The 21382-nt window shown below is 44.2% G+C and overlaps 1 protein-coding gene across 1 annotated transcript in view; it reads left to right on the top strand.

Moving 5' to 3' along the window:
* Nucleotides 1-21303, top strand: part of LOC112240308 (DNA helicase B) — a 34078-nt gene extending 12775 nt beyond the window's left edge. Inside the window, 10 exon segments of the mRNA XM_042313827.1 lie at nt 111-288; nt 3361-3502; nt 3799-3944; nt 4023-4101; nt 4103-4107; nt 15064-15124; nt 19637-19922; nt 20031-20189; nt 20403-20486; nt 20488-21303. Coding sequence (XP_042169761.1) covers nt 111-288; nt 3361-3502; nt 3799-3944; nt 4023-4101; nt 4103-4107; nt 15064-15124; nt 19637-19922; nt 20031-20189; nt 20403-20486; nt 20488-21237 — 1890 coding nt within the window. The 3' untranslated portion in view covers nt 21238-21303.
* Nucleotides 21304-21382: the final 79 nt, after the last annotated feature.

The raw sequence follows: 21382 nt of genomic DNA, 5'->3' as shown, positions 1-21382 counted from the left end.
CCTCCCTCTCAGGTAGTGTGGAGTTTCACAGATATCTAACCCCTCCCTCTCAGGTAGTGTGGAGTTTCACAGATATCTAACCCCTCCCTCCTGTCACCCCTCCCTCTCAGGTAGTGTGGAGTTTCATGCAGGCCAAAAAGGACCCCAGTGGGGCTCCTGAGGAGTGGAAGTTTGCGTGTGTGCGCGTGTTGGTGGTGGACGAGGGCAGTCTGGTGTGTGTTCAGCTCCTCCACTCCGTCCTCACCATGCTCACCAAACACGCACAGCTCAGGAAGTTTGTCATCTTGGGTACGTTCGTTTTTAAGTTCAGGTTTAAGCTGTACATGTTTGACATGTAAAGTGTGATGCCAACACGTGTGTGTGGGTGTGTGTGTGTGTGGGGGGGTGAAGGTGGAACAGAGTTAGGTAAGGTGAAGACTTCCTGTCCTATACAATGGACTTCCTGTCCTACACAAGGGAAACACGATGTGGTCCACTAGACTGCTCGGAATCACTGATCTACAAATCACCTTGTATCCCAATAAACTCCTCCATTATCTGAATGACATTAGACTACACTGCTTAATAACCCTGCTAAGACGTAAGGGTTAGGACTTACTGACTGTTTGTCTAGGGGATGCTGTCAGCTGACCACTATCCAGCCAACTCCTTGTCAAATCAAATCAAATGTTCTTAATCACATACACACGGTTAGCAGATGTTATTGGTCACATACACATGGTTAGCAGATGTTATTGGTCACATACACATGGTTAGCAGATGTTATTGGTCACATACACATGGTTAGCAGATGTTATTGGTCACATACACATGGTTAGCAGATGTTATTGGTCACATACACATGGTTAGCAGATGTTATTGGTCACATACACATGGTTAGCAGATGTTAATGGTCACATACACACGGTTAGCAGATGTTATTGGTCACATACACATGGTTAGCAGATGTTATTGGTCACATACACATGTTATTGTCACATACACATACACATGGTTAGCAGATGTTATTGGTCACATACACATGGTTAGCAGATGTTATTGGTCAGATGTTAATGCGAGTGTAGTGAAATGCTTGTGCTTCTAGTTCCAACAGTGCAGTAATATCTAACAAGTAATCTAACAATTCCCCAACAACTACCTTTTTATAGGGATGGAATGAGATGATGTACATATATGGAGGAACGATGACAGGATGCAATAGATGGTATAAAATACAGTATATACAGTTGAAATGTACATACACTTAGGTTGGAGTCATTAAAACTTGTTTTTCAACCACTCCACACATTTCTTGTTAACAAACTATAGTTTTGGCAAGTCGGTTAGGACAACAATTGTTTACAGACAGATTACTTCACTTATGATTCACTGTATCACAATTCCAGTGGGTCAGAAGTTTACATACACTAAGTTGACTGTGCCTTTAAACAGCTTGGGAAATTCCAGAAAATTATGTCTTGGCTTTAGAAGCTTCTGATAGGCTAATTGACATCATTTGAGTCAATTGGTGGTGTACCTGTGGATGTATTTCAAGGCCTACCTTCAGTGCCTCTTTGCTTGACATCATGGGGAAATCAAAAGAAATCAGCCAAGACCTCAGAAAACACATTGTAGACATCCACAAGTCTAGTTCATCCTTGGGAGCAATTTCCAAACGCCTGAAGGTACCACGTTCATCTGTACAAACAATAGTACGCAAGTATAAACGCCATGGGACCACGCAGCCGTCATACCGCTCAGGAAAGAGATACATTCTGTCTCCTAGAGATGAACATACTTTGGTGTGAAAAGTGCAAATCAATCCCAGAACAACAGCAAAGGACCTTGTGAAGATGCTGGAGGAAACAGGTACAAAATATCTATATCCACAGTAAAACGAGTCCTATATTGACATAACCTGAAAGGCCGCTCAGCAAGGAAGAAGCCACTGCTCCAAAACCGCCATAAAAAAGCCAGACTACGGTTTGCACATGGGGACAAAGATTGTACTTTTTGGAAAAATGTCCTCTGGTCTGATGAAACAAAAATATAACTTTGGCCATAATGACCGTCGTTGTGTTTGGGGGAAAAAGGGGGAGGCTTGCCAGCGAAGAACACCATCTCAACCGTGAAGCACGGGGGTGGCAGCATCATGTTGTGGGGGTGCTTTTCTGCAGGAGGGAATGGTGCACATCACAAAATCGATGCCCAAGTTAAACCATTTAAAGGCAATGCTACCAAATACTAATTGAGTGTATGTAAACTTCTGACCCACTGAGAATGTGATGAAAGAAATAAAAGCTGAAATAAATCATTCTCTCTACTATTATTCTGACATTTCACATTCCTAAAATAGTGTTGATCCTAACTGACCAGAAACAGGGACATTTTACTAGGATTAAATGTTTTGTGAATTGTGAAAAACTGAGTTTAAATGTAATTGGCTAAGGTGTATGTAAACTTCCGACTTCAACTGTAGATATGAGTAATGTAAGATATGCCAACATGGTTTAAAGTGACTAGTGAGTCTCTATGAAGGCAGCAGCCTCTGAGTTGGTGATGGCTGTTTAGCAGTCTGATGGCCTTGAGATCGAGAGACTGAAAAACAGCTTCTGTCTCAGCTTTGATGCACCTGTACTGACCTCGCCTCTGGATGGTAGTGGGGTGAACAGGCAGTGGCTCGGGTGGTTGTTGTCCTTGATGATCTTTTTGGCCTTCCTGTGACATCGGGTGGTGTAGGTGTCATGGAGGGCAGGGGATGTGTTGTGCCTTGCGGTTGAGGGCGGTACAGTTACTGTACCTGGCAGTGATACAGCCCAACAGGATGCTCTCAATTGTGAGTCTTTTAAAGTTTTGTCAGGGTTCTAGGTGACAAGCCACATTTTGTCAGCCTCCTGAGGTTGAGGCGCTGCTGTGCCTTCTTCACCACACTGTCTGTGTGGGTGCACCATTTCAGTTTGTCTGTGATGTGTACGCCGAGGAACTTAACTTCCACCTTCTCCACTACTGATCCATCGATGTGGATAGGGGGGTGCTGCCTCTGCTGTTTCCTGAAGTCCACAATCATCTCCTTTGTTTTGTTGACGTTGAGCGAGAGGTTGTTTTCCTGACACCACACTCCTACCTATAGGCTGTCTCGTTGTTGGTGGTAATCAAGCCCACTACTGTTGTGTCATCTGCAAACTTGATGATTGAGTTGGAGGCGTGCATGGCCACGCAGTCATGAGTGAACAGGGAGTACAGGAAAGGGCTGAGCACGCACCCCTGTGGGGCCCCAGTGTTGAGGGTCAGCGAAGTGGAAATGTTGTTTCCTTACCTTCAGCACCTGGTGGCAGCCCGTCAGGAAGTATGGCCTGTTCCACAGTGTGCCTGTTTGTCTAGGTGATGTGCGTCAGCTGTCCAGTATCCAGCCAGGAAACACCTTGTATGACCTGTTCCACAGTCTGGGCCGAGCCCATTGGGCCATCGAGATGAGGACCAATCACAGAGCTGAGTCTCAACTGATCGTCGACAACGCCGGACAGTAAATATGGCATTTGGTTTTTTGTCTTTAGTTTCCAAACAAACATATAAATACCACAGTGACTATTTGATAATATAAAATAAAAAGAACCATGAATTAATTCAGTATGTAGACAGAATAAAGTTTAGATACAACTTTGCAAATTCAGATATGAAATTAATTTTCTTAAATAAAAAAAAAATGTAATTGTAAATTCTGTAAGATTGTTTATTTGACCTGTTTTTGTCCTGATGCCGTGACCGACCATGAGAAACGAAAAATACTGCGTCTGTCCTTTTAAAAAAAAAAAAAATCAGAATCGCAGAGATGGGGATGAATCGTAGTTTCAGACCGCTCCACTACGACGCCATCTTGGATCTGAATGGAAGCTACACCATGCCCTCTGAAGACAAGAGGTTCATCCTCATCCTGCTGCCCAACACCACCGAGGACTCTGACTATGGTGAGTAACCCGTGGACTCCATCTGAAAACACAGAACACTACCAATATAATGCAACACAATATGATGTTGTTTTTCAGACCTTCAGGTGGCTATCGAACTATTATTGAAAGCTGCTCCAGGACTGAAGAATGACGCCACGTCACAGTTCATTGCCTTCAGAAGGTAAGACGAGCATTACACAGTAGAGTGGTCAGACATGTAGAGGTTATCTACACCGTTGATACTATAGGGTCAGTAGAGGGTTCTCTATACTATAGGGTCAGTAGAGGGTTCTCTATACCATAGGGTCAGTAGAGGGTTCTCTATAATATAGGGTCAGTAGAGGGGTTCTCTATACTATAGGGTCAGTAGAGGGTTCTCTATACTATAGGGTCAGTAGAGGGGTTCTCTATACTATAGGGTCAGTAGAGGGGTTCTCTATAATATAGGGTCAGTAGAGGGTTCTCTATACTATAGGGTCAGTAGAGGGTTCTCTATACTATAGGGTCAGTAGAGGGGTTCTCTATACTATAGGGACAGTAGAGGGTTCTCTATACCATCGATACTACAGGGACAGTAGAGGGTTCTCTATACCATCGATACTACAGGGACAGTAGAGGGGTTCTCTATACTATAGGGACAGTAGAGGGGTTCTCTATACTATAGGGTCAGTAGAGGGTTCTCTATACTATAGGGTCAGTAGAGGGTTCTCTATACTATAGGGTCAGTAGAGGGGTTCTCTATACTATAGGGTCAGTAGAGGGGTTCTCTATACTATAGGGACAGTAGAGGGTTCTCTATACTATAGGGACAGTAGAGGGTTCTCTATACTACAGGGTCAGTAGAGGGGGTTCTCTATACTATAGGGTCAGTAGAGGGGTTCTCTATACTACAGGGACAGTAGAGGGTTCTCTATACCATCGATACTACAGGGACAGTAGAGGGTTCTCTATACCATCGATACTACAGGGACAGTAGAGGGGTTCTCTATACTATAGGGACAGTAGAGGGGTTCTCTATACTATAGGGTCAGTAGAGGGGTTCTCTATACTATAGGGTCAGTAGAGGGGTTCTCTATACTATAGGGTCAGTAGAGGGGTTCTCTCTATACTATAGGGTCAGTAGAGGGGTTCTCTATACTATAGGGTCAGTAGAGGGGTTCTCTATACTATAGGGACAGTAGAGGGTTCTCTATACTATAGGGACAGTAGAGGGTTCTCTATACTATAGGGTCAGTAGAGGGGTTCTCTATACTATAGGGACAGTAGAGGGGTTCTCTATACTACAGGGACAGTAGAGGGGTTCTCTATACTATAGGGTCAGTAGAGGGGTTCTCTATACTATAGGGTCAGTAGAGGGTTCTCTATACTATAGGGACAGTAGAGGGGTTCTCTATACTACTCTATACTATAGGACAGTAGAGGGGTTCTCTATACTACAGGGACAGTAGAGGGGTTCTCTATACCATCGATACTACAGGGACAGTAGAGGGGTTCTCTATACTATAGGGACAGTAGAGGGGTTCTCTATACTATAGGGACAGTAGAGGGGTTCTCTATACTACAGGGTCAGTAGAGGGGTTCTCTATACTACAGGGTCAGTAGAGGGGTTCTCTATACTATAGGGTCAGTAGAGGGGTTCTCTATACTATAGGGACAGTAGAGGGGTTCTCTATACTACAGGGACAGTAGAGGGTTCTCTATACCATCGATACTACAGGGACAGTAGAGGGTTCTCTATACCATCGATACTACAGGGACAGTAGAGGGGTTCTCTATACTATAGGGTCAGTAGAGGGTTCTCTATACTATAGGGTCAGTAGAGGGTTCTCTATACTATAGGGTCAGTAGAGGGTTCTCTATACTATAGGGTCAGTAGAGGGTTCTCTATACTATAGGGTCAGTAGAGGGGTTCTCTATACTATAGGGTCAGTAGAGGGTTCTCTATACTATAGGGTCAGTAGAGGGGTTCTCTATACTATAGGGACAGTAGAGGGTTCTCTATACTACAGGGACAGTAGAGGGTTCTCTATACCATCGATACTACAGGGACAGTAGAGGGGTTCTCTATACTATAGGGTCAGTAGAGGGTTCTCTATACTATAGGGTCAGTAGAGTGGTTCTCTATACTATAGGGTCAGTAGAGTGGTTCTCTATACTATAGGGTCAGTAGAGGGTTCTCTATACTATAGGGTCAGTAGAGTGGTTCTCTATACTATAGGGTCAGTAGAGTGGTTCTCTATACTATAGGGTCAGTAGAGGGTTCTCTATACTATAGGGTCAGTAGAGGGTTCTCTATACTATAGGGTCAGTAGAGGGGTTCTCTATACTATAGGGTCAGTAGAGGGTTCTCTATACTATAGGGTCAGTAGAGGGGTTCTCTATACTATAGGGTCAGTAGAGGGGTTCTCTATACTATAGGGACAGTAGAGGGGTTCTCTATACTACAGGGACAGTAGAGGGTTCTCTATACCATCGATACTACAGGGACAGTAGAGGGTTCTCTATACTATAGGGTCAGTAGAGGGTTCTCTATACTATAGGGTCAGTAGAGGGTTCTCTATACTATAGGGTCAGTAGAGGGGTTCTCTATACTATAGGGACAGTAGAGGGTTCTCTATACTATAGGGTCAGTAGAGGGGTTCTCTATACTATAGGGTCAGTAGAGGGTTCTCTATACTATAGGGTCAGTACAGTGGTTCTCTATACTATAGGGACAGTAGAGGGTTCTCTATACTATAGGGACAGTTTCTCTATACTATAGGGTCAGTAGAGGGTTCTCTATACTATAGGGTCAGTAGAGGGTTCTCTATACTATAGGGACAGTAGAGGGGTTCTCTATACTATAGGGTCAGTAGAGGGTTCTCTACCATCGACACTACAGGGACAGTAGGGGGTTCTCTAGGGACAGTAGAGGGTTCTCTATACCATCGATACTACAGGGACAGTAGAGGGGTTCTCTATACCATCGATACTACAGGGTCAGTAGAGGGATTCTCTATACCATCGATACTACAGGGACAGTAGAGGGTTCTCTATACTACAGGGACAGTAGAGGGGTTCTCTATACCATTGATACTACAGGGACAGTAGAGGGGTTCTCTATACCATCTATACTACAGGAACAGTAGAGGGTTCTCTATACCATTGATACTACAGGGACAGTAGAGGGGTTCTCTATACTACAGGGTCAGTAGAGGGGTTCTCTATACCATTGATACTACAGGGACAGTAGAGGGGTTCTCTATACCATCGATACTACAGGGACAGTAGAGGGTTCTCTATACCATTGATACTACAGGGACAGTAGAGGGTTTCTCTATTCCATTGATACTACAGGGACAGTAGAGGGTTCTCTATACCATTGATACTACAGGGACAGTAGAGGGTTCTCTATACTATAGGGTCAGTAGAGGGTTCTCTATACTATAGGGACAGTAGAGGGTTCTCTATACTATAGGGACAGTTCTCTATACTATAGGGACAGTAGAGGGTTCTCTATACTATAGGGTCAGTAGAGGGTTCTCTATACTATAGGGTCAGTAGAGGGGTTCTCTATACTATAGGGTCAGTAGAGGGTTCTCTATACTATAGGGTCAGTAGAGGGTTCTCTATACTATAGGGTCAGTAGAGGGGTTCTCTATACTATAGGGTCAGTAGAGGGGTTCTCTACACTATAGGGTCAGTAGAGGGTTCTCTATACCATTGATACTACAGGGACAGTAGAGGGTTCTCTACACTATAGGGTCAGTAGAGGGTTCTCTATACCATTGATACTACAGGGTCAGTAGAGGGTTCTCTATCTATACTACAGGGACAGTAGAGGGTTCTCTATACTACAGGGTCAGTAGAGGGGTTCTCTATACTACAGGGATAGTAGAGGGTTCTCTATACCATCGATACTACAGGGACAGTAGAGGGTTCTCTATACCATTGATACTACAGGGACAGTAGAGGGGTTCTCTATACCATTGATACTACAGGGACAGTAGAGGGTTCTCTATACTACAGGGACAGTAGAGGGGTTCTCTATACTATAGGGTCAGTAGAGGGTTCTCTATACCATCGATACTACAGGGACAGTAGAGGGTTCTCTATACCATCTATACTACAGGGACAGTAGAGGGTTCTCTATACCATCTATACTACAGGAACAGTAGAGGGTTCTCTATACAGGGACAGTAGAGGGTTCTCTATACCATTGATACTATAGGGTCAGTAGAGGGTTCTCTATACCATTGATACTACAGGGTCAGTAGAGGGTTCTCTATACCATTGATACTACAGGGACAGTAGAGGGGTTCTCTATACCATCTACTACAGGGACAGTAGAGGGGTTCTCTCTATACTATAGGGTCAGTAGAGGGTTCTCTATACCATCGATACTACAGGGACAGTAGAGGGGTTCTCTATACTATAGGGACAGTAGAGGGTTCTCTATACTACAGGGACAGTAGAGGGTTCTCTATACCATCGATACTACAGGGACAGTAGAGGGTTCTCTATACCATCTATACTACAGGGACAGTAGAGGGTTCTCTATACTACAGGGACAGTAGAGGGTTCTCTCTATACTATAGGGACAGTAGAGGTTCTCTATACCATCGATACTACAGGGACAGTAGAGGGTTCTCTATACTACAGGGACAGTAGAGGGTTCTCTATACCATTGATACTACAGGGACAGTAGAGGGTTCTCTATACCATCTATACTACAGGAACAGTAGAGGGTTCTCTATACCATTGATACTACAGGGACAGTAGAGGGTTCTCTATACTACAGGGTCAGTAGAGGGTTCTCTATACCATTGATACTACAGGGACAGTAGAGGGTTCTCTATACCATCGATACTACAGGGACAGTAGAGGGTTCTCTATACCATTGATACTACAGGGACAGTAGAGGGTTTCTCTATTCCATTGATACTACAGGGACAGTAGAGGGTTCTCTATACCATTGATACTACAGGGACAGTAGAGGGTTCTCTATACTATAGGGTCAGTAGAGGGTTCTCTATACTATAGGGACAGTAGAGGGTTCTCTATACTATAGGGACAGTAGAGGGGTTCTCTATACTATAGGGACAGTAGAGGGTTCTCTATACTATAGGGTCAGTAGAGGGTTCTCTATACTATAGGGTCAGTAGAGGGGTTCTCTATACTATAGGGTCAGTAGAGGGTTCTCTATACTAGGGTCAGTAGAGGTTCTCTATACTATAGGGTCAGTAGAGGGGTTCTCTATACTATAGGGTCAGTAGAGGGGTTCTCTATACTATAGGGACAGAGAGGGTTCTCTATACCATTGATACTACAGGGACAGTAGAGGGGTTCTCTACACTATAGGGTCAGTAGAGGGTTCTCTATACCATTGATACTACAGGGTCAGTAGAGGGTTCTCTATACCATCTATACTACAGGGACAGTAGAGGGGTTCTCTATACTACAGGGTCAGTAGAGGGTTCTCTATACTACAGGGATAGTAGAGGGGTTCTCTATACCATCGATACTACAGGGACAGTAGAGGGTTCTCTATACCATTGATACTACAGGGACAGTAGAGGGGTTCTCTATACCATTGATACTACAGGGACAGTAGAGGGGTTCTCTATACTACAGGGACAGTAGAGGGTTCTCTATACTATAGGGTCAGTAGAGGGGTTCTCTATACCATCGATACTACAGGGACAGTAGAGGGTTCTCTATACCATCTATACTACAGGGACAGTAGAGGGTTCTCTATACTACAGGGACAGTAGAGGGTTCTCTATACCATCTCTATACTACAGGGACAGTAGAGGGGTTCTCTATACCATGATACTACAGGGACAGTAGAGGGTTCTCTATACCATCGATACTACAGGGACAGTAGAGGGGTTCTCTATACTACAGGGACAGTAGAGGGGTTCTCTATACTACAGGGTCAGTAGAGGGTTCTCTATACCATCTATACTATAGGGACAGTAGAGGGGTTCTCTATACTATAGGGACAGTAGAGGGGTTCTCTATACTACAGGGACAGTAGAGGGTTCTCTATTGATACTATAGGGTCAGTAGAAGGGTTCTCTACACTATAGGGTCAGTAGAGGGGTTCTCTATACCATCAATACTACAGGGACAGCAGAGGGGTTCTCTATACTATAGGGACAGTAGAGGGGTTCTCTATACCATCAATACTACAGGGACAGCAGAGGGGTTCTCTATACCATCTATACTACAGGGACAGTAGAGGGTTTCTCTATACCATCGATACAAATCAAATCAAATCAAATTTTATTTGTCACATACACATGGTTAGCAGATGTTAATGCGAGTGTAGCGAAATGCTTGTGCTTCTAGTTCCGACAATGCAGTAATAACGAGCAAGTAATCTAACTAACAATTCCAAAAAAAACTACTGTCATACACAGTGTAAGGGATAAAGAATATGTACATAAGGATATATGAATGAGTGATGGTACAGAGCAGCATAGGCAAGATACAGTAGATGATATCGAGTACAGTATATACATATGAGATGAGTATGTAAACCAAGTGGCATAGTTAAAGTGGCTAGTGATACATGTATTACATAAGGATGCAGTCGATGATATAGAGTACAGTATCAACGTATGCATATGAGATGAACAATGTAGGGTAAGTAACATTATATAAGGTAGCATTGTTTAAAGTGGCTAGTGATATATTTACATCATTTCCCATCAATTCCCATGATTAAAGTGGCTGGAGTAGAGTCAGTGTCATTGACAGTGTGTTGGCAGTAGCCACTCAATGTTAGTGGTGGCTGTTTAACAGTCTGATGGCCTTGAGATAGAAGCTGTTTTTCAGTCTCTCGGTCCCAGCTTTGATGCACCTGTACTGACCTCGCCTTCTGGATGATAGGGGGGTGAACAGGCAGTGGCTCGGTGGTTGATGTCCTTGATGATCTTTATGGCCTTCCTGTAGCATCGGGTGGTGTAGGTGTCCTGGAGGGCAGGTAGTTTGCCCCCGGTGATGCGTTGTGCAGACCTCACTACCCTCTGGAGAGCCTTACGGTTGAGGGCGGTGCAGTTGCCATACCAGGCGGTGATACAGCCCGCCAGGATGCTCTCGATTGTGCATCTGTAGAAGTTTGTGAGTGCTTTTGGTGACAAGCCGAATTTCTTCAGCCTCCTGAGGTTGAAGAGCGCTGCTGCGCCTTCCTCACGATGCTGTCTGTGTGAGTGGATACTACAGGAACAGTAGAGGGTTCTCTATACTACAGGGACAGTAGAGGGTTCTCTATACCATTGATACTACAGGGTCAGTAGAGGGTTCTCTATACTATAGGGTCAGTAGAGGGTTCTCTATACCATTGATACTACAGGAACAGTAGAGGGTTCTCTATACTAGGGACAGTAGAGGGTTCTCTATACTACAGGGACAGTAGGGTTCAGTATAGGGTTCTCTATACCATTGATACTACAGGGACAGTAGAGGGTTCTCTATACCATCGATACTACAGGGACAGTAGAGGGTTCTCTATACTACAGGGACAGTAGAGGGGTTCTCTATACTACAGGGTCAGTAGAGGGTTCTCTATACCATCGATACTACAGGGACAGTAGAGGGGTTCTCTATACTACAGGGACAGTAGAGGGTTCTCTATACTACAGGGACAGTAGAGGGTTCTCTATACTACAGGGACAGTAGAGGGGTTCTCTATACTACAGGGACAGTAGAGGGTTCTCTATACTACAGGGATAGTAGAGGGTTCTCTATAGTAGAGGGGGTTCTCTATACTACAGGGACAGTAGAGGGTTCTCTATACTACAGGGACAGTAGAGGGGTTCTCTATACTACAGGGACAGTAGAGGGGTTCTCTATACTATAGGGACAGTAGAGGGTTCTCTATACCATCGATACTACAGGGACAGTAGAGGGGTTCTCTATACTACAGGGACAGTAGAGGGTTCTCTATACTACAGGAACAGTAGAGGGTTCTCTATACTACAGGGACAGTAGAGGGGTTCTCTATACTACAGGGACAGTAGAGGGTTCTCTATACCATTGATACTACAGGGACAGTAGAGGGGTTCTCGATACTATAGGGTCAGTAGAGGGTTCTCTATACCATCGACACTACAGGGACAGTAGAGGGTTCTCTATACTATAGGGACAGTAGAGGGGTTCTCTACCATCGATACTACAGGGTCAGTAGAGGGTTCTCTATACCATCGATACTACAGGGACAGTAGAGGGGTTCTCTATACCATTGATACTACAGGGACAGTAGAGGGTTCTCTATACCATTGATACTATAGGGACAGTAGAGGGGTTCTCTATACCATCTATACTACAGGAACAGTAGAGGGGTTCTCTATACCATTGATACTACAGGGACAGTAGAGGGTTCTCTATACTACAGGGTCAGTAGAGGGTTCTCTATACCATTGATACTACAGGGTCAGTAGAGGGTTCTCTATACTACAGGGTCAGTAGAGGGTTCTCTATATTATAGGGTCAGTAGAGGGTTCTCTATACCATTGATACTACAGGGACAGTAGAGGGTTCTCTATACCATCGATACTACAGGGACAGTAGAGGGTTCTCTATACCATTGATACTACAGGGACAGTAGAGGGTCTCTATACCATTGATACTACAGGGACAGTAGAGGGTTCTCTATACCATTGATACTACAGGGACAGTAGAGGGTTCTCTATACTACAGGGACAGTAGAGGGGTTCTCTATACTACAGGAACAGTAGAGGGTTCTCTATACTACAGGGACAGTAGAGGGTTCTCTATACCATTGATACTACAGGGACAGTAGAGGGGTTCTCTATACTATAGGGTCAGTACAGTGGTTCTCTATACTATAGGGTCAGTAGAGGTTCTCTATACTATAGGGTCAGTACACTATACAGGGACAGTAGAGGGTTCTCTATACTATAGGGACAGTAGAGGGTTCTCTATACCATTGATACTACAGGGACAGTAGAGGGTTCTCTATACCATCGGGTCAGTACTCTATACCATCGAGGGACAGTAGAGGGGTTCTCTATACTATAGGGACAGTAGAGGGTTCTCTATACCATCGATACTGGGACAGTAGAGGGTTCTCTATACTATAGGGACAGTAGAGGGGTTCTCTATACCATCGATACTACAGGACAGTAGAGGGGTTCTCTATACCATATAGGGACAGTAGAGGGGTTCTCTATACTATAGGGGTCAGTAGAGGGTTCTCTATACCATTGATACTACAGGGACAGTAGAGGGTTCTCTATACTATACTACAGGGACAGTAGAGGGTTCTCTATACTATAGGGACAGTAGAGGGGTTCTCTATTCCATTGATACTACAGGGACAGTAGAGGGGTTCTCTATACTATAGGGACAGTAGAGGGTTCTCTATTCCATTGATACTACAGGGACAGTAGAGGGTTCTCTATACCATCGATACTACAGGGGACAGTAGAGGGTTCTCTATGCCATTGATACTACAGGGACAGTAGAGGGGTTCTCTATTCCATTGATACTACAGGGACAGTAGAGGGTTCTCTATACTACAGGGACAGTAGAGGGGTTCTCTATACTATAGGGTCAGTAGAGGGTTCTCTATACTATAGGGACAGTAGAGGGTTCTCTATACTATAGGGTCAGTAGAGGGTTCTCTATACTATAGGGTCAGTAGAGGGGTTCTCTATACTATAGGGTCAGTAGAGGGGTTCTCTATACTATAGGGTCAGTAGAGGGGTTCTCTATACTATAGGGTCAGTAGAGGGTTCTCTATACTATAGGGTCAGTAGAGGGGTTCTCTATACTATAGGGTCAGTAGAGGGTTCTCTATACTATAGGGTCAGTAGAGGGGTTCTCTATACTATAGGGTACTACAGGGACAGTAGAGGGGTTCTCTATACTATAGGGACAGTAGAGGGTTCTCTATACTATAGGGACAGTAGAGGGGTTCTCTATACTATAGGGTCAGTAGAGGGGTTCTCTATACTATACTACAGGGACAGTAGAGGGGTTCTCTATACTATAGGGACAGTAGAGGGTTCTCTATACTATAGGGTCAGTAGAGGGTTCTCTATACTATAGGTCAGTAGAGGGTTCTCTATACTATAGGGTCAGTAGAGGGGTTCTCTATACTATAGGGACAGTAGAGGGGTTCTCTATACTCGATACTACAGGGTCAGTAGAGGGGTTCTCTATACTACAGGGACAGTAGAGGGTTCTCTATACTATAGGGTCAGTAGAGGGTTCTCTATACCATAGGGGTCAGTAGAGGGTTCTCTATACTATAGGGTCAGTAGAGGGGTTCTCTATACTATAGGGTCAGTAGAGGGGTTCTCTATACTATAGGGTCAGTAGAGGGTTCTCTATACTATACTACAGGGTCAGTAGAGGGTTCTCTATACTATAGGGTCAGTAGAGGGGTTCTCTATACTATAGGGTCAGTAGAGGGGTTCTCTATACTATAGGGTCAGTAGAGGGGTTCTCTATACTATAGGGTCAGTAGAGGGGTTCTCTATACCATAGGGACAGTAGAGGGGTTCTCTATACCATTGGTCATAGAGGTTCTATACATAGGGTCAGTAGAGGGGTTCTCTATACTATTCTCTATACTATAGGGTCAGTAGAGGGTTCTCTATACTATAGGGTCAGTAGAGGGGTTCTCTATACTATAGGGTCAGTAGAGGGGTTCTCTATACTATAGGGTCAGTAGAGGGGTTCTCTATACTATAGGGTCAGTAGAGGGTTCTCTATACTATAGGGTCAGTAGAGGGTTCTCTATACTATAGGGTCAGTAGAGGGGTTCTCTATACTATAGGGTCAGTAGAGGGGTTCTCTATACTCAGTAGAGGGGTTCTCTATACTATAGGGTCAGTAGAGGGGTTCTCTATACTATAGGGTCAGTAGAGGGTTCTCTATACTATAGGGTCAGTAGAGGGGTTCTCTATACCATTGATACTACAGGGACAGTAGAGGGGTTCTCTATACTATTAAGACCTGGGATCTTAACTGGTTCTCTATACCATTTTTCAGGGATGTAGAGGGTGCCTTCAATGAGCTTTGCTGCAAACATTACTCAGGACTCTATACCATTACTGTACTACAGGGACAGTTGGGTTTCTATATTAAGACCTGTATCTTAACTGAGCTGCTTGTTTTTCAGGATGGAAGTGTGCCTTGATCAATGAGCTTTGCTGCAAACATTACTGCGACCACCGCACCAAGTAAGTTACTGTACTGCTATAGGAAGTGATGCTGTTTCTACAGCTATAGGAAGTGATGCTGTTTCTACAGCTATAGGAAGTGATGCTGTTTCTACTGCTATAGGAAGTGATGCTGTTTCTACTGCTATAGGAAGTGATGCTGTTTCTACTGCTATAGGAAGTGATGCTGTTTCTACTGCTATAGGAAGTGATGCTGTTTCTACTGCTATAGGAAGTGATGATGTTTCTACTGCTATAGGAAGTGATGATGTTTCTACTGCTATAGGAAGTGATGTTTCTACTGCTATAGGAAGTGATGTTTCTACTGCTATAGGAAGTGATGATGTTTCTACTGCTATAGGAAGTTTCTATGCTATGGAAGAGATGTTTCTACTGCTATAGGATGCTGTTTGCTGCTTGGAAGTGATGCTGTTTCTACTGCTATAGGAAGTGATGCTGTTGGAAGAGATGCTGTTTCTACTGCTATAGGAAGTGATGCTGTTTCTACTGCTATAGGAAGTGATGCTGTTTCTACTGCTATAGGAAGAGATGCTGTTTCTACTGCTATAGGAAGAGATGCTGTTTCTACTGCTATAGGAAGTGATGCTGTGGAAGAGATGCTGTTTCTACTGCTATAGGAAGTGATGCTGTTTCTACTGCTATAGGAAGAGATGCTGTTTCTACTGCTATAGGAAGAGTTGCTGTTGGAAGAGATGCTGTTTCTACTGCTATAGGAAGAGATGATGTTTCTACTGCTATAGGAAGTGATGCTGTGTCTACTGCTATAGGAAGAGATGCTGTTGGAAAGTGATGCTGTTTCTACTGCTATAGGAAGTGTTTCTGTTGGAAGAGATGCTGTTTCTACTGCTATAGGAAGAGATGCTGTTTCTACTGCTATAGGAAGTGATGCTGTTTCTACTGCTATAGGAAGAGATGCTGTTTCTACTGCTATAGGAAGTGATGCTGTTTCTACTGCTATAGGAAGTGATGCTGTTTCTACTGCTATAGGAAGAGATGCTGTTTCTACTGCTATAGGAAGAGATGCTGTTTCTAAGAGATGCTGTTTCTACTGCTATAGGAAGAGATGCTGTTTCTACTGCTATAGGAAGAGATGCTGTTTCTACTGCTATAGGAAGAGATGATGCTGTTTCTACTGCTATAGGAAGAGTTGCTGTTGGAAGAGATGCTGTTTCTACTGCTATAGGAAGTGATGCTGTGAAGTGATGCTGTTTCTACTGCTATAGGAAGAGATGCTGTTTCTACTGCTATAGGAAGAGATGCTGTTTCTGTTGCTATAGGAAGAGATGCTGTTTCTACTGCTATAGGAAGAAGCTGTTGGAAGAGATGCTGTTTCTACTGCTATAGGAAGTGATGCTGTTTCTACTGCTGGAAGTGATTGTCTACTGCTATAGGAAGAGATGCTGTTTCTACTGCTATAGGAAGAGATGCTGTTTCTACTGCTATAGGAAGTGATGCTGTTTCTACTGCTATAGGAAGAGATGCTGTTTCTACTGCTATAGGAAGTGATGATGTTTCTACTGCTATAGGAAGTGATGATGTTTCTACTGCTATAGGAAGTGATGATGTTTCTACTGCTATAGGAAGTGATGATGTTTCTACTGCTATAGGAAGAGATGCTGTTTCTACTGCTATAGGACGAGTTGCTGTTGGAAGAGATGTTGTTTCTACTGCAATAGGAAGTGATGCTGTTTCTACTGCTATAGGAAGTGATGCTGTTTCTACTGCTATAGGAAGAGTTGCTGTTGGAAGAGATGCTGTTTCTACTGCTATAGGAAGTGATGCTGTTTCTACTGCTATAGGAAGTGATGCTGTGTCTACTGCTATAGGAAGTGATGCTGTTTCTACTGCTATAGGAAGAGATGCTGTTTCTACTGCTATAGGAAGAGATGCTGTTGGAAGAGATGCTGTTTCTACTGCTATAGGAAGAGATGCTGTTTCTACTGCTATAGGAAGAGTTGCTGTTGGAAGAGATGCTGTTTCTACTGCTATAGGAAGTGATGCTGTTTCTACTGCTATAGGAAGTGATGCTGTTTCTACTGCTATAGAAGTGATGCTGTTTCTGCTATAGGAAGTGATGCTGTTTCTACTGCTATAGGAAGTGATGCTGTTTCTGCTATGGAAGAGATGCTGTTTCTACTGCTATAGGAAGAGATGCTGTTTCTACTGCTATAGGAAGAGATGCTGTTTCTACTGCTATAGGAAGAGATGCTGTTTCTACTGCTATAGGAAGTGATGATGTTTCTACTGCTATAGGAAGTGATGCTGTTTCTACTGCTATAGGAAGTGATGCTGTTTCTACTGCTATAGGAAGTGATGCTGTTTCTACTGCTATAGGAAGTGATGCTGTTTCTACTGCTATAGGAAGAGATGCTGTTTCTACTGCTATAGGAAGAGTTGCTGTTGGAAGAGATGATGTTTCTACTGCTATAGGAAGAGATGCTGTTTCTACTGCTATAGGAAGAGATGCTGTTTCTACTGCTATAGGAAGTGATGCTGTTTCTACTGCTATAGGAAGAGATGCTGTTTCTACTGCTATAGGAAGAGATGCTGTTTCTACTGCTATAGGAAGTGATGCTGTTTCTACTGCTATAGGAAGAGATGCTGTTTCTACTGCTATAGGAAGAGATGCTGTTTCTACTGCTATAGGAAGAGATGCTGTTTCTACTGCTATAGGAAGAGATGCTGTTTCTACTGCTATAGGAAGAGATGCTGTTTCTACTGCTATAGGAAGAGATGCTGTTTCTACTGCTATAGGAAGATGCTGTTTCTACTGCTATAGGAAGAGATGCTGTTTCTACTGCTATAGGAAGTGATGCTGTTTCTACTGCTATAGGAAGTGATGCTGTGTCTACTGCTATAGGAAGAGATGCTGTTTCTGTTTCTACTGCTATAGGAAGAGATGCTGTTTCTACTGCTATAGGAAGAGATGCTGTTGGAAGAGATGCTGTTTCTACTGCTATAGGAAGAGATGCTGTTTCTACTGCTATAGGAAGAGATGCTGTTTCTAGGAAGTGATGCTGTTTCTGCTATAGGAAGTGATGCTGTTTCTACTGCTATAGGAAGTGATGCTGTTTCTACTGCTATAGGAAGTGATGCTGTTTCTACTGCTATAGGAAGTGATGCTGTTTCTACTGCTATAGGAAGTGATGCTGTTTCTACTGCTATAGGAAGTGATGCTGTTTCTACTGCTATAGGAAGAGATGCTGTTTCTACTGCTATAGGAAGAGATGCTGTTTCTACTGCTATAGGAAGAGATGCTGTTTCTACTGCTATAGGAAGAGATGCTGTTTCTACTGCTATAGGAAGTGATGCTGTTTCTACTGCTATAGGAAGTGATGCTGTTTCTACTGCTATAGGAAGTGATGCTGTTTCTACTGCTATAGGAAGTGATGCTGTTTCTACTGCTATAGGAAGAGATGCTGTTTCTACTGCTATAGGAAGAGATGCTGTTTCTACTGCTATAGGAAGAGATGCTGTTTCTACTGCTATAGGAAGTGATGCTGTTTCTACTGCTATAGGAAGTGATGCTGTTTCTACTGCTATAGGAAGAGATGCTGTTTCTACTGCTATAGGAAGAGATGCTGTTTCTACTGCTATAGGAAGAGATGCTGTTTCTACTGCTATAGGAAGTGATGCTGTTTCTACTGCTATAGGAAGAGATGCTGTTTCTACTGCTATAGGAAGAGATGCTGTTTCTACTGCTATAGGAAGAGATGCTGTTTCTACTGCTATAGGAAGAGATGCTGTTTCTACTGCTATAGGAAGAGATGCTGTTTCTACTGCTATAAGAAGAGATGATGTTTCTACTGCTATAGGAAGAGATGCTGTTTCTACTGCTATAGGAAGAGATGCTGTTTCTACTGCTATAGGAAGAGATGCTGTTTCTGCTATAGGAAGAGATGCTGTTTCTACTGCTATAGGAAGAGATGCTGTTTCTAAGGAAGTGATGCTGTTTCTACTGCTATAGGAAGAGATGCTGTTGGAAGAGATTTTTCTACTGCTATAGGAAGTGATGCTGTTTCTACTGCTATAGGAAGAGATGCTGTTTCTACTGCTATAGGAAGTGATGCTGTTTCTACTGCTATAGGAAGAGTTGCTGTTGGAAGAGATGCTGTTTCTACTGCTATAGGAAGTGATGCTGTTTCTACTGCTATAGGAAGTGATGCTGTTTCTACTGCTATAGGAAGAGATGCTGTTGGAAGAGATGCTGTTTCTACTGCTATAGGAAGAGATGCTGTTTCTACTGCTATAGGAAGTGATGCTGTATGGAGAGATGCAGTTTCTGCCACTGGGGGAGGGGTGTTAGAAGAGTTTCTACTGCTGTGTAATGAGTGGACCACCAGATAGAGCTGTTGTACCAGTTGTAAAAAGGAAGAATGTGCAATGTGAGGAGGCAGAGGAGACTTGCCCCGTCTCCTAGATCACGTTTGTTTCTGTTAGAAATCCCAGCTGGTCTCCTTATCTGTAGATCGATAAATAATTTGGGTTTGATGTGTCGATCTTTTACCTCAGAAACAACAAGAACCGACTAGATTTCCAGCCGAGAGATAAAGTCTGCTGTACAAAGAACGGCTACGTCACAGACAGGAACAAGGAAGTGTCTCCTGAAGCAGAGGACTTGGAGAACGGCTACGTATCTGACAGGGCCAGGACCAAGCAGAGACTTCCTGGTCTGGACGGAGGGGAGAGACTGAGAGGGAACGGGGCCACACAGAGAGACGGCAGTGGTGACAAAATGAAAAGCAAAGAGAAGAATAAAGAGCGTCTGTGTAACGGAGAGATATTCTTTATTAAACATGTGAGAAACGAGAGGACCAATAGTTACATGTGTTTTAGGCTATTCTGTAAGCTGCTCAATTCTAATTGGCTGAGCCGTGCTCTTGGGTTGTGTCTCCTCCTATGACAGGACGTGACAGAGGAGGAGGCGGGCTCTCAGCGGAGCAGGAAGCAGAGGTACTTGACTCTGGATGATGGCGACGGACGGATGCTGTGTGTTTCCTTCAGGGAACTGCAGAGAGAATGTAAACTGCAACACGCCTGGGCTAGGACCATACACACCTTCCAGGTGTGTGTGTGGGAGTGAGTGTGTGTGGGAGTGAGTGTGTGTGGGAGTGAGTGAGAGTGTGTGTGTGTGTGAGTGTGTGTGTGTTTTCTCTCTGTCTCCATTCATAAACTGATGAGAGAATGATTTAAACTAAGCAATTCAGTAGATTCTAACTAGTTAGACATTTTCTCTGATGGAATTCTTCAGTTGTACTGTGCCTTCTCTGTGCGTCAGGGGTCGGAGACCGAGACCATTGTGTACGTGCTGGGTAACGGTAGCGTCCAGACGTGGAAACACGTGTACACGGCTGTGACACGGGGGACAGAAGCGTGTATATGTCATAGCCAAGCAGGAGGGCATGGCCTCCGCCATCAAGAGACGCATCATCCCACGTAACACCCGGCTGGGAACCCTGGTCAAAGAGCTGCTGGTCCAGCCTGGGGCTGAGGGGCAGGACCAACCAGACCAGAACCAACCCCAGCCGGGTACACCTCGCAGGGCAGCCCCAGGCTTCGGGCCTACACAGACCACTCCTCTGGGCTCACAGACACCTAGCTGGTCTCTAAGGACCCCCTACAAAACCCCTATAGCAGCACCCAGACTCCCCTCTACGCCCAGTGTAGCAGTCCCACTTCACGTCAATTGTGTCCAGTCCCACTCAACGTCGGGCCTACCCAGGAAGCTGTGGAGAAATGAGCCTCCAACAGCTCCTCAGGCAGATGCCTCAGACACCTCTCTAATGGACGACATCACTTTCAGTCAGGCATATACCTGGTCGCCTATGAACAGCAGCTCTGAGGACCCCTCTCAGGAGCAGCCTGGGTCTTGTGAGGAGGAGGAGGAGGAAGGGATCAAGATGGAGGCTAGCAGCAGCGCTGTAGAGGATGGACACATGGGGAAGGGTTCATATTTAGCTGCTCGGTCTGGGGTTGAGCGCACCCCTTCCAAGAGGACGCTCGGTCCTGACAGTGAGAAACAGAATGTGACTCCTCATAAACAGATCAAGGTAAGAGAAGGAGGACGTGGCGTCAGTTGCTTTGTGGTGGAAGCAGTACATTTTCTCACATGACTAGGGCACGTCTGAAGACTTATTTGTGGTGTGGAGGGGTTATTTTAGTAGAAGTGGTTGAGGTGTGGAGGAGGAGGGGTTATTTTAGTAGAAGTGGTTGAGGTGTGGAGGAGGAGGAGTTATTTTAGTAGAAGTGGTTGAGGTG

The sequence above is a fragment of the Oncorhynchus tshawytscha genome, unplaced genomic scaffold (genome assembly GCF_018296145.1).
Source record: "Oncorhynchus tshawytscha isolate Ot180627B unplaced genomic scaffold, Otsh_v2.0 Un_contig_17836_pilon_pilon, whole genome shotgun sequence".
NCBI classification, from domain to species: Eukaryota; Metazoa; Chordata; class Actinopteri; order Salmoniformes; family Salmonidae; genus Oncorhynchus; species Oncorhynchus tshawytscha.
Note: the sequence above shows the minus strand (reverse complement) of the source record. Positions and strands in the feature narration are given on the sequence as shown.